The sequence below is a fragment of the Lacerta agilis genome, chromosome 2 (assembly GCF_009819535.1).
Source record: "Lacerta agilis isolate rLacAgi1 chromosome 2, rLacAgi1.pri, whole genome shotgun sequence".
In the NCBI taxonomy this organism is placed as follows: Eukaryota; Metazoa; Chordata; class Lepidosauria; order Squamata; family Lacertidae; genus Lacerta; species Lacerta agilis.
In genome coordinates this window covers 52,256,595-52,269,330 of record NC_046313.1, presented here as the reverse complement: position 1 = coordinate 52,269,330, position 12,736 = coordinate 52,256,595, and the positions used below count along the sequence as shown (strand labels likewise).

At 44.9% G+C, this 12,736-nt stretch overlaps 1 protein-coding gene across 1 annotated transcript; it reads left to right on the top strand.

The window, feature by feature from the left end:
• The first annotated feature begins 2,148 nt into the window (after positions 1–2,148).
• On the top strand, positions 2,149–2,553 carry LOC117042921 (60S ribosomal protein L37a-like). Its single transcript, XM_033142552.1, has one exon. It carries the CDS (start codon positions 2,196–2,198, stop codon positions 2,472–2,474), a length of 279 nt encoding a protein of 92 aa, XP_032998443.1. The 5' UTR covers positions 2,149–2,195; the 3' UTR covers positions 2,475–2,553.
• Positions 2,554–12,736: the final 10,183 nt, after the last annotated feature.

The following is a 12,736-nucleotide window of genomic DNA, read 5'->3' as shown; positions in this document are numbered from 1 at the left end:
ATATATATATATATATATATATATAAAATCGCCATTGGGTGGACATTCTGTTGGCGTTATTTCAGGACAGAGGAGAACTTTAACAAGATATTGCCATATATTCTCATCCCCTCACAGGAGTGTTCCTGTTTAGGGCCCCAGCCAGCCAGCCAAGCCCACTGACAGCAGGCCATTCTATTTTACTCCACTACCCAAGTCGGTCATTTTTCTTCTCTAATCCAAACTCCACATTCTGTAGCTATTGAACATGCTCAGTCCCCAGCCCTCATTGGGTTGGTTTCTTTTTCTTCTCTTTTTGCAGGGTGCCCTCTTAGTGTTTGGTGTTTTGTTTTTTATTTCTGAAACTACAGTGCTATCATTATTATCCCCCGCTCTTGTTTCTCAAGAGGCTGTGCTTGGCTCCATTTCTCACCATGTGAATATGCTAACAAGAGGGAGTGATAGATCCTATTTGTTGCCTCCTCAAAGCTGTTTGATCTTGCCTTCAGCTCATGCCTTCCCTGTCCTTTATCCCTCTGCTGCTTCAGCCTACTTCCCTGGATTCCAATCTTATCTCAAGCCTAGCTAACAGTGATGGTTGCCTTTCCTCTGAAAACTAATGCGCACATTAGCATTAGCAATTCAAGCCCATTCCAATCTGGTTTTCACAGTCTGGCTATGGCACTGACTGTGTTTATGGCCCAGACTGATTATCTCCACCTAGAGTCTAATAAGAGGCACTGCACCCTCTTAATCCTGTTCCATCTTTACTGTGACCTTTGATACAGTTTACCATGAGATGTTGATGATGCGATGCTGTGATTTGGCAAGGAGGACCTATAGTTTGGTAATGGGTCATTGCTCATCAGGTGGTTCCCTGTGACATTCTCCAGAATGTCATGGTCTCTGCCTACTGCATGAGGCACGTGTCTTTCGGTACCTCTTTATAGGGCAGGGAGGGAAAACTGGATTCCACCAGCAAGCCACATCTTTATCTACTCCACGCCATGTCCCACAGGCCAAGTTTGACAGGTGGGTGGGGCCCTCTACCTGTCAATCACCTGAAGTTGCCATGACTTGTTTTTGCCCACATGGTTTGAAATTGAATTGTATGGCTCAGGGCACAATGCTTTGCAAGCTTCAGTGATTACTTTGTATATTGAGCATGCAAAGTGTGGCGCTTTGCAGGCACTAAAGATCTGGTGATCTTGGGTTTTTGCAAAGCCCTTGCACAGCACTTTTGCATGCCTCAACGATCAGCTGGTCATCAACACTTTCAAAACACTGTGTGTGCAGCTTTGTGGGTGCCACGAATCAGCTGGTGGCTGATGTCTGCAACCCCCCCCCCTTTCGGCTCAGTTGTGGGGGTGTAGCTTTGCCAAAACAGGCTCACAGGCCAAATGAGGAGGAGTGGCAGGTCATTATGAGACCCACTGTTGTTCTAGGGCTAGCCTTGATAGTGATGACCTTCTTAACTTTGGGTGATTTAGCACCCAAATTAATGTGCTTGCTTATTTATGGAAGATAAAACAGTTTAAGCATAAAAAGCGGCCTTTGAGGTTTAGCATGCCCTTCCAAAAATATAGAGAGTAAAAAAGTTTAATAAGACCTTATGCAGGCCACCCACTCACATTGCCCAGATCAGCATGTAGTCATAGGAAGGGAGAAGGCTGAAGATGGGGGATGACCTTATATGGAAATGTGGGGCAGAGCTTTAAGGATCCAGCTTAGCTGGTGGGGAGGAGAGTGAGAGAAAGAATCAGAAAGAGGACGAGTTCACATTCAACCTACTGGCTTTCCTGCTTTCATCATAACTGAAAGAGAGCAAGATTAGGGGACTAAGGAAGTTGGAAAGAAGCCATAGATCTATGGGGTGCTCTGTGGCCAGAATCAAGAATCAGAGCATTACAGCACAAGATAAGAAGGGGGCATTTTGTGACAAGTCTAGCTAAGAAAGGCCCACAAATATGTACAGTTCCTCTGGTGATACGGTGGGTAAAGCAGGGTTGGGGGAGGTGCAGAGAGGGTGTAATGAAGATTAGGAAAACACTAATGCAGCTGTCGTTCCTAACAGTGGAAATCACTATGCCCATCCCTTGCAAAAATTTATAGCTGCAATGGTACTGGGCAAGGGCTCTGGTAAAGATGCTTATTATAAATGGGGTGTGTGAGAGGGCACTTCCTTCTCTCTCCCTGCGGCCTGCAGTGGTAACAAGATGGCCAAACGAACCAAGAAGGTTGGGATTGTGGGTAAATATGGTACCCGATACGGAGCTTCTCTGAGGAAAATGGTAAAGAAGATTGAAATTAGCCAGCATGCTAAATATACTTGTTCCTTCTGTGGCAAGACCAAAATGAAGAGGAAAGCTGTGGGTATCTGGCACTGTGGCTCTTGTGTGAAAACAGTAGCTGGTGGCGCCTGGACATACAACACCACTTCAGCAGTGACGGTGAAATCTGCCATCAGAAGCCTGAAGGAGTTAAAACACCAGTAGAAGCATATTTTTGTTCCACTGTTACTCTTCCTCCACAGTTCATGTCCTTATTGTCAATTAAAAGTGGTTGTGAACATTGGGGGGGGGGATAAATAAAATAAAATAAATGGTGTGTGTGAACATTGCTGATAAACGATAATGCCTTTAATATTCTTTTGCTTCTAGACACCATATATGTGACAGAGAAAGCTGATAAAAAGCATAGGAGTGCTGACCCCTGAGGCAGCATAGATTTTCACTGTATATAGGCTGCTTTGGGAACCTATTTGGCTGAAGAGTGGAGGGACAGCTACTCTAAATATTTGTTTGTTTGTGTGGAAGCTATATCACACCTTTCTGCTATAGAGTGTCACAAACACCCAGCGCTTAATAACCAGTTAGCACCTAACCCAGAAAGTCCTTAGTGCAGCACGCCCAAGTGTGCTGTCACAGTTCATGTGGACTTGGGCTGCTGTCGCTAGCATGAAGGCCTGGGAAGCAGAAGCCAAGATCACACTGGAGAATATTCCAGCTGTGACCATCCCACAGGACCACCCTTGGGGGCTATGGGGATAGGTGCTGTTGCCCCTCTGCAATATGTGCTCATCGTCTCTGCCATTCATTTAAAGCTATGGGTGATTGACCTGTGCCTCTCTTCTCATGACGGTTAGCAGAGAGGAAGCCTCTCCCACATTACTCATCACAGCTATTTCCAGGGTAGCATGGGTTTACGCTGCCCCACCCACCAAGGCTGAGAGACACCATTCATCTCATGGCCTTGCCACTGGAGGTCCTTACAGCTTATAGTCCTGCTAGTTCTCCTTCCTCTCCCTCATTATTGCTAGCAGGACAACCATCTCACAAACTGGGATGCTATAGGGTGAAGGGAGAGGGAGAAAAACTACTCTCTAGCCACTTTCTCCATACCACTCTACCCAGTATAGGCTGTGGGTTGGGCCAGTTAAAGTCCAGAAGGTCAGTTTCATGGAAGCAGGCAGAGAAAAATAACGACATCTATGGTTGGTGGCAACCATGATGTGAACATGAAGGAGCTTGTTTTGCGTGCTTCCCTGACCTCTCAGCCCAGGTCTTTATTGCCCCCTCGTGGTGAGAGCTGGTACTCAGCAGAAGAGAATGAACTACTGTACAGTAATTCAAGTTTTTAGTGGCTCAAGTAAAAAAGTCTCCCCCGCCCATCAGATTGTGTCAGAACCTCAACCAGTGTTTTGATGCCCCTCATTAGCATAGCTGTGAATGGAGGTGCCTAAGTTAAATGAAGGAAATGTGAAAGTAGAATGTGTGCTATACATGAATGAGACAGTCTTCTTCTTCTTCTTCTTCTTCTTCTTCTTCTTCTTCTTCTTCTTCTTCCCTTCATCTGAAGATCACAAGACAGTTCACAACATAAAATACAAAATAAGCAAACAAAATACATAATAAAATAAAAACAAGAACCAATAACCCCCCCCCCTTGCAAAGGCACATTTAAAAGGTCATAGATTTGTTTAAGCAGCCAAAAAACCCAATGGGATGGTGGATTGAATCCTGATACTGTACTTTCAAAGGAGAAGAGCAGGAAAGACTTGCAGCTAGGGGGATGTGTAAATACTTTTATTGTTCTTTGGAAAAGAGGGTTGTTAAAAGGCGTTGGGAACTGGAATGATTGACTGGGGTGGGTGACAGTTTCATGTTTCTGCATGCCAACCACTCCTCTTTCATGACGTTTTGATGATGATGTGAGTGATGTATTATGGGAAAGCTGGGAAAGTTTCAAAAGTCTGTGCAGCCCCATGCTCTTGGTTCTTTCTCTTTTTGCATTTGAACCTTTGTTGCAACAAATAATGACCAGGTCTACTGACCGCTGATTGGCTTCTGTAACTTGGCTGGAGACTCCTTCTTTGCTGACCAGAGAGACCTGCGGGGAGTGGCACCCCGACGAGCTAGGTTGCGGAATAAGACCTGCACCCCCATATAGAGAAATGTTTTCACCTTGTGCCTAAAGATAAGTAATGAAGGCACCAGTTGGGCTTATTTGGGGAGAGCATTCCACAAACAAGGACCCACTACAGAAAAGGCCCATTCTCATATTGTCACCTTCTGGACTTCTTGTGGAGAAGGCACCCAAATAAGGGCCTCAGATGATGATTGCAGGGTCCAGATTGGTTCATATGAGGAGAGGCAAACCTTGAGGAATTGTGGTCCTGGGCCATTTAAGGGGTGATGAATATTATTTTTTTTCAAACAAAGCACTATATTGCCTCATGGGGAACCTTCCATGGGTCCCTCTCATGACCTCATGGTTACTAGATCCAAACATGGAACGTAATATCTTTTGCTAGGTTGTACACCAAGCTTTATGAAAAATCCACACAGAACTCCCCTTTATTTTATATACGATTCTGCAACATAATATAAGAAAGTGAGGGAGTTGGTAGAATATAGAAAGGATTATCCAGGTGTAGCAAACATATTGATTAGGACCAAGCTGTTTCAGTACTCAAGGGTCAACAAATCTTCTGTTGGTTTTTGTTCTAATTATCATTTCTCAGGCCTTCTGTTTCATGCCCTGTGAACCTGATACTACTGATTCATTTTAATGTAATGTTCCCATGGAAACATGCTGTTGCCTGTCTGTTTCCTTAGTAAATGCTTGCATGGTGAGTGTCCCAAGCATTGGACTACAAAGATCTGCGGTAAGCTATTTTTAGATGCTGAACTCACATTTCAGTGAACATGGCGTATCTCTGTGTGGCAACAGTTCACAAACAACACTGCCAGAATGTGGTGTTTGTGGATGTAAGAAGGATATTACTGAGGTGCTTAATAATAATAATACTAATAATAATAATAATAACAACAACAATAACAATTTTATTGTTTATACCCCAGCCACTCTGGATGGATTTGCAGAAACATACACCATTCAACAAATCATTGGAATGTATTTCATGTTTTATTTACATCTACAAGTGTTTCTCTTGTGCAATAAATCTCAATCTCTAGTGACTCTGAAGCCTACCTCAATGTGTGAAGTGGGTAAGTAAACATTGGCAAAGGAGTAGTGAATCATTCAACTGTCTATGCTGTACTAATCCTAATCCAGTTGGTGTTGTTATAGTAATCTGCCAACATGACTCCCAAGGATATTCCTTTTATAGCTCAGAGGCACCTCTGTCATTCCCTTTAACAGAAAACTCAGTCAATGCCTGCTGGGCCCAACATCAGCACCCAGCATACTCAATAAGCTTTTGGGATACACCTGCCACAGCACCTTGCTTGGACTCCCATAACTACCCCACCCCAGCATTGTGGTGTTTCACACCACTGCAACCACTGTCATCTAGGTGAGTACATTAATGGGTTCCTCCTTCCTCTTGAGTAGTCTCATGTAAATGGAAGCCTCCGGCAGCTAGCTGTGCACCTTGCTGGTGGCCCTGAAGATCTTGGATAACTTGTCATCTGCTCCACTCCCATGGCCCTGCTATTAACAAGCCCAGGCAACGTGTTTGTCCTCTGGTCAGAAGGCACTGCAGGAACAGTGGGCTCTTTAGGATTGATGGTGATGCTGAGTTTTGCTGGGAGCCCTGTTCCTCCCAGAAGACCTCAGGCTCAGGATGGTAGATGCCAGCAGAAATGGAGTCCAATGGGACTTCTGAGAAATGAGAGGTTAGCATGTTCACAGAAGGTTTTTTTTTTTTTTTTTAAGAAACCAATAACAACCAAGAGTGGGCACCGCCCCCCCAAAAGCTGCCCAGAGTGAGGACTGATCATGCTCAGTGGTCACTGGGAGCTGCAGAATGTTGAGTATCCATTGGGGGCAGGGGGGAGAGGGACTTGGGCTGTTTGCATGCCTTACAGATTATAGCTGTCAGGCAGCCTTGCAAGAATGTCACTGTCAAATGGCAGGCCAAACTGATGGAATATGCAAGACTGACGGGGAAGATCAGAAACCAGGAAGACCAAGTATTTTTTAAAAGATTGGAATAACTTTTTAATATATGTAAAAGACCACTGCAGACACCTGAAATCATTGGCAGGAATACAGTGAAACTTGTAAAGTGAAATGAACTTTGGTTACTATGGTTACATAATAGATGGATAACGGTAAGAAGATTCAGGGGAAAAAGAATAAATCTTTAGAAACGGAACCCATGGAGGGAGGGGAGGAGGTCTGAAGGTTCGAAGGAAACTTTTTTATTTTTATGTTTTGGAATGGAGATGGTCAGTGGTTTTTTATTTTAGAAAATGTTTAGGGGTACTCTATTTTGACTCAAGAAAATCACCATTGTATAGTTCAAATCAGGAAAAATAAATACAGTAAATGGGCAAAAGTACAAAGATTCACAAAATGTTTAGGGGTATGCGTACCCCTGTGTACCCCCCCCCAGAAAAGCAACAACACTGGATATGTTATTGTGTATAACTTTATGTAAAAATAATTTAATTAAAAAAAATATAGTCAGCCTTATGGTAATGTGAGTCATACCAGTCAGGTATGGTTTAGTAATTCCGCTCATATTCAATAAAAAGCAGTGTACCAAGAGGAAAAAAGAAGAAGAAAAAGAATGTCACTGTCAAAACCACACCCACCGAAACCTGAGGGATAAAAGTGCAAAAAAGAACCCACAACTTCACAACCAGATTCTTTTCTGGTGCTGTTTCAGATCTTTCATAAAAGTTGAACTATCTGTGTTAGGACAAAATAAGTGACTGGAAGGAGGGGTCGGCATGGGATACTTTCAAAAAGATAATGATGTTGTTTGGAGCCCTGTGAAAACCCCCATAATGAACCATAAAGAAGGCACTAAAAAAACCCTGCTTGGAAGCACCCTTGGATTATTGACAATAAAATAAAAAAAGCCACTGAACTTATAACCAGGCCTTTAAAACAGAGAAGTTTTATGGACCATGTAAATAATCAAAATACAAATTTCCTACAAATATTTGGAAACTTGTACTGGTGGAAAGTGGCTTACATACAACTTTCAGTTCCACAGACAGTTGGGATGTTCTGAGAGCTGTGCAACCTTATCTGCAGACGAATTGAATGTGGCCTCTGAGAAACATGATATTCCTGAGTGCAGGAGACTACAAACGCCACTTGTGCATGCACACCCCAGAATAGCACTATGAGCAATATGTTACATGACATGCTATGGCTGCGTGCAATGACATCAGGATTGATTGACACAAATAGTAGATATGGTTTATATTCAGGTCACATCTATTTTAACACTCAGGCATCTATCAGTTGTTTTCAGGCCATGTCACAACATACAAGGCCAGGACATCTGGACATAAGCCAGGATATAAAGGCAGGCAGGTGTGAAGTGTATTCCTGCACTATTCCACTTTTTCACAAAGTAAGTAAAGGGAACAGGAGAAGGAGTTAATAATACCCTTATGCTCTAATTCTATAAGTGGGAATAAGTGCCATTTAGCTCAATGTGACTGACCTCCAAGCCGATATGTCTAGGATCACACTGTTAATCAGATACAGTACTTTGTTAAGTAACCCATTTGGTCCTACTCAGAGTAGACACATGGAAATCAACAGACCAACATTACTTATATCCATGATTTTCATTGGCTACAACAATAATGCTGGGAACTCTTTCTGATAATGAAATATAATTGAACGGAAAGGGTGACTTATTAATGAGAGATGGATATGCGCTGGAAAAGAAAGGGTCTCTTTCTCTGGTTTATAAATTTATATCCCAGTCATACAGAAGGCAGAGTTTTCACAACAGAGCCTGGGAACCCCTCTGATGCAACATAGATATAGATAGCTGGGCATCTGATGAGGCCCAAGGCTGATACCCAGAGCCACCTCCTCCTTGCTGTTTCTGCCTGTTCACTGCTGTCTCCAAGGCTTTAGTGGGGCTGAGCCAAGCAGTGATCTCAACAAGTAGGACCAGCACCCTCATGTGCCCTGCCCTCTCCTTCTGGGCAGTGGTATGGATTGAGCCCAGAGGGAGACAGTAATGCCAATGGCAAGAAGGAGGGAACAGACTCAGGGATGGGAGCCAGCTGAGGACATCTTGCCCAAGGCTGCCGTCTCCAAACTGTGGAGCTGCTACTGGTGGTGCAAAGGATGGCACTCGCGTTATGCTGGCATTAGCCCTGACATAACAGCCGCTGGGATAGTTGGACCATAACAGGATTAGCCTGCCATAGCCATGTTCTTTTGATGGAGATTTTCCTTGCCATATATAACTATCAATATATATATTTTTTCTAGTAGGGAGAGCTTCACTGAGGTGTCAAGTGACATGTAAAACAGGTGTGAGGAGACAGTTGTAGGCTATTATATCAGCAGGAAAAATCTTGTGATGCATGTGGGCCGCTGTATCCCATCCCCATCATGTTCTGGCAAGGGATCTCTTCAAAAGGAAAGTGAAAAAAGACAGAAATACACATGACGTCAATGTTAGCTTTCACAGTGACTTTGGTTTATTTTGCCCTGTAAATTACAGACTTCCCCATTATCATCATTACATTTATACTCCCCTTTTCCTCCCAGGAGCTCAGGGTGGAGCACACAGTTCACCTCCTTCTCCGTTTTATCCTCACAACAACCTTGTGAGGTAGGTTAGGCCGAGAGAGTGTGACTGCCCCAAGGTCACCTAGTGTCACGAGAACAATTCTGTTCCTTTAATACTCAATCAACTGCTGGAGATATTTAGCATTTAAGTCATATGACCTCAATAATGATACTTATCCTTTTTATTTCACTTACCCTAAGTGCTCACATGCAACCTCTACAGCAGCTTTATAAGGTAGGTTTGGTTCATTTCGCCAGTATAACAGGAGCCGAGAATGAGGGAGATAACACTTGTGTAAGTGCCTGGAAAGCATGAATCTGACCAGATTTCAATTTGCCTTCAGTGGTAACCCACTGGTTACCACTGAATCAGAGCGAACGTCAATCCACAAAAATAAACCCTGATTTACGTTTGCTCTGATTCAGCAGTAAACAGCAGGTTTTCCCTGGGGGAAAGTGGCAGGACAAGCCGATGTGCGGATGAGCCCCAAGGCTACCTACCGGTATGTCATTAAATCAGGGGCTTTCAGCTCACCATTGTGCTTTTACCCAATATAAAACACCAAGTATTGCATTAGAATGTGGTCTCAGGGCCTTTACGGTCTGCATTATTGCAAGTGTCTTTAACACAATAGCAGAGCGTTAATGATAGATTTATTTTGATTTCTTTTTTGTTGATGCTTCTCCAATGCTTACCACACCATTGCTATCTGGAGGGGTTATAACCAGTGCTTCCCCCCCCCAGGGGAAAAAATGCCAGAGCTCACCAGGTTCATGGTGACCTGCCTTCTACCACTGCCACCCCTTTTCACAGGGGGTGCGTCACAGAGCTCCTCAAAATGTCCGCCACCTGATGAGCCACACAGTCAGCCACCTGTCCTTCCCTTCCCCTCATAGCGGCTACAGCACACTGTACCTACACTGCCACCCAGCCATGCATGCGCACGCTCACGAGGTTGTTGGTTTTTTTTTGGGGGGGGAGGTGCCAGTACTGTGTACCCAGCAGCGAACGGAGCCGCTTGGCTGCCCAGGGTGCCAAGTGCGGAGGCACTCCCTGGGGGTGGGGCGCCGCTTCGCAGGGTGCGTGCGTCGTGACGTCACGATGCACGATGCATGGGCGTGACGCCCCTTGCTGGCCGACCCCTCGCCTCCGCGACTGCCTAGGGCCCGCCAGCAGCAGGAATGGAGAACTTTGCAAAGCGCCGGCCGGCCGAGCGAGCGAGCGAGCCCAGCCCAGCCCCGCCGCGTTGAGCAAGGATTTTGCCAGGCAGCGGGGCTCGGCTTGCTTGCTCAGCCGGTGCTTTGTGAAGTTCTCCCTTCCTGCTGCTGGAACCTGGGCGGAGCCGGAGGCGAGGGGCGGGCCAGCGAGGGGCGTCATGCCAGCCACAAGAGTGACGTCTTGCTGGCCCGCCCCTCACCTCCGTGACTCCACCCAGGGCCCGCCAGCAGCAGGAAAGGAGAACTTCGCAAAAGGCCGGCCGAGCGAGCGAGTGAGCGAGCGAGCCCAGCCCAGCCCTGCCGCGCCGAGTGAGGTTTTTGCTGGGCGGCAGCGCTTGGCTTGGGAGTTGCCAGTCGCGGGGGCGGGACCCCGAGTGTCACCCCCTCCAGGGTGGAACCCAGGGCGGTCCGCCCCCAATGCCCTGTCCTTGCTCCGCCCCTGTGTGTACCACTAAGTAACCACCAGAAAAAAGCACTATAACACAACAAAAGCAGCAACCCCTTCTACACACAAAAACACCAGAAGATTTGTGGCATGAAAAGTTATATGATTTCAGCACGAAGTTACAAGCTATTCACTGATGGGAAATGAAGCAGTATTACTGCTGCAAAGCCTCTGCAGACACAAACAGTATTGGAATCAGGATCGTGTATGACTACTCTAATAGCGTAATGAGAAAAAATTGTTGTGAATGAACAATAAAAAAGATGTTGAGGGGCACTCAAGCTCTTCTGACTGCAACCCTTCCACCTGGCTGCTGATAAAGAGGTAGGGCTGGGGGTTCACTCGATTGGCACAACTCAGAGACCAGCTTCCACTCAACTCTTATCCTCCATGAACTATTTCCATTCAACCTGGTCATTATAAGAACTATGTAACTTTAAGAATTAATACTGACTCAGTTTGCATAACTTTTCTCTTCCAGCCTCATTCCTTTTCCCCTTTGTGTCACTCTTACTAGACTGTAAGTCTGAAGACAGGGGTTGCCTTGTTTTTTAAATCACAGTACAGCACTTAGTAAATTTTAGTCACTTCATAAACAAGGTACCATAATAATATTTACTTACTGCAGAAATTCTGATCCTCCCCACCTCCCTACGCAGGGTCATGAGAATGTACCATATCCACTTTATTTATGCAGCCTGAATTTGCTGGAACGCAAAATACTGACAGTCTGGCAGCTGCCTATGACACTTGGGGACAAAATATTTTGGTTTTAAGCCCTGTAAAATGTGGCTTTCTCACAACAAAGGCATGACTAAAAGATATTTGACTCCCATGCTGCAGTTGAGGAATTATTCTCTCCCCCACTTCCAGTTTCAGTGGAAAGCAGACCAAATTCTATTTGTCCAAAGCCTAATGGATAAAGCAAAGTGAATGTCAAAAGTTAAGCCTACAGCAGGTCCTGAAGTTTTGATCTAATAGATGTCAGGCAAAGATTCAGCTGGTGCACCGCTACCCACACCTGGCCGAGGGGAAGAACTACAGGGAAGTAAATTAGCCCACCCAGACCTAGTGATTTGTCAGTTTTTTTTTTTAATTTATCAACAAGGCCTAGCACTTTATTTCTTGCCATTACTACCAGTATTTGCCTTTGCTCCTCTGCTCTTGTTCTCAAGAAAGGAAGTTCAGGCATAGGGCTCTGACCTATGTCTTCTGACCCACAGATGCAAATAATTCATTCATCTTCTCTGTAATCCCATTTTCACCCTTGGCCATATCTTTGACTTCCTTCTTATCTAAAGGTCCAATCTCCTGCCTAGTTGATCTCTTACTACTAGTGTAATAATAATAAAAAACATGTTGCAGTTCTTTATGTTTTTAGCAATGTGCTCCAGTTTCTGCTTGCATTTCTTTTGCTGAAGTGTGTTCTTTTTTTCTTCTTCATTTGGACAAGACTTGGGAGTCCTATATCACCACTCACAGCAATTCTGTGGAGCAGTGTGGCCCTATTGGGATTTCTGGTTTCTTGGACTCTTATGCCCTTTTTGCAATACCACCTTCAGAATGCCCTTCCCATGTCCCACTGCTTCTTTCCATTTTACCATGTTTAATTACGCTTCCTGCTGTATATTTATGCTCTCCTCTTAACACCCAACACTCCAGCTTGCCCACCTGGGCTTGGAGACTGCTGGCATTAGCATATAAACATAGGTTATCTCTCCAAATGTCTTCCACACATGTTTTACCTTACAATGCTTTGGGTATCATACGAAGATGAGACCTCCTGCATGTGACACCTGCCGTGCTTCTCCAGGCTAAGATTATCCTGGTCCGTATATGGGCTAGATCATGACAGCTAGATCATAATACATCCTTCTCCTACTGCTAAATTGTTGGAGAACTGCTCCGTGTAGTGTGGGTTCTGCTCCCTTTGACACATTAATGTTGCTAGGCAGACATCTAAATGATGGCTGCCTTTTATTCAGACCCAGGGACCTGCTCACACCATGAAATCATAATCTGTAGCCCTTCCTGCTTGTTAGTGGTAAAGTGGGTGACAACCAGAGAAGGATG

Coding starts and splice junctions, on each gene's coding strand:
- LOC117042921 (XM_033142552.1), top strand. CDS start 2,196: ATGGCCAAACGAACCAAGAAGGTTGGGATTGTGGGTAAATATGGTACC.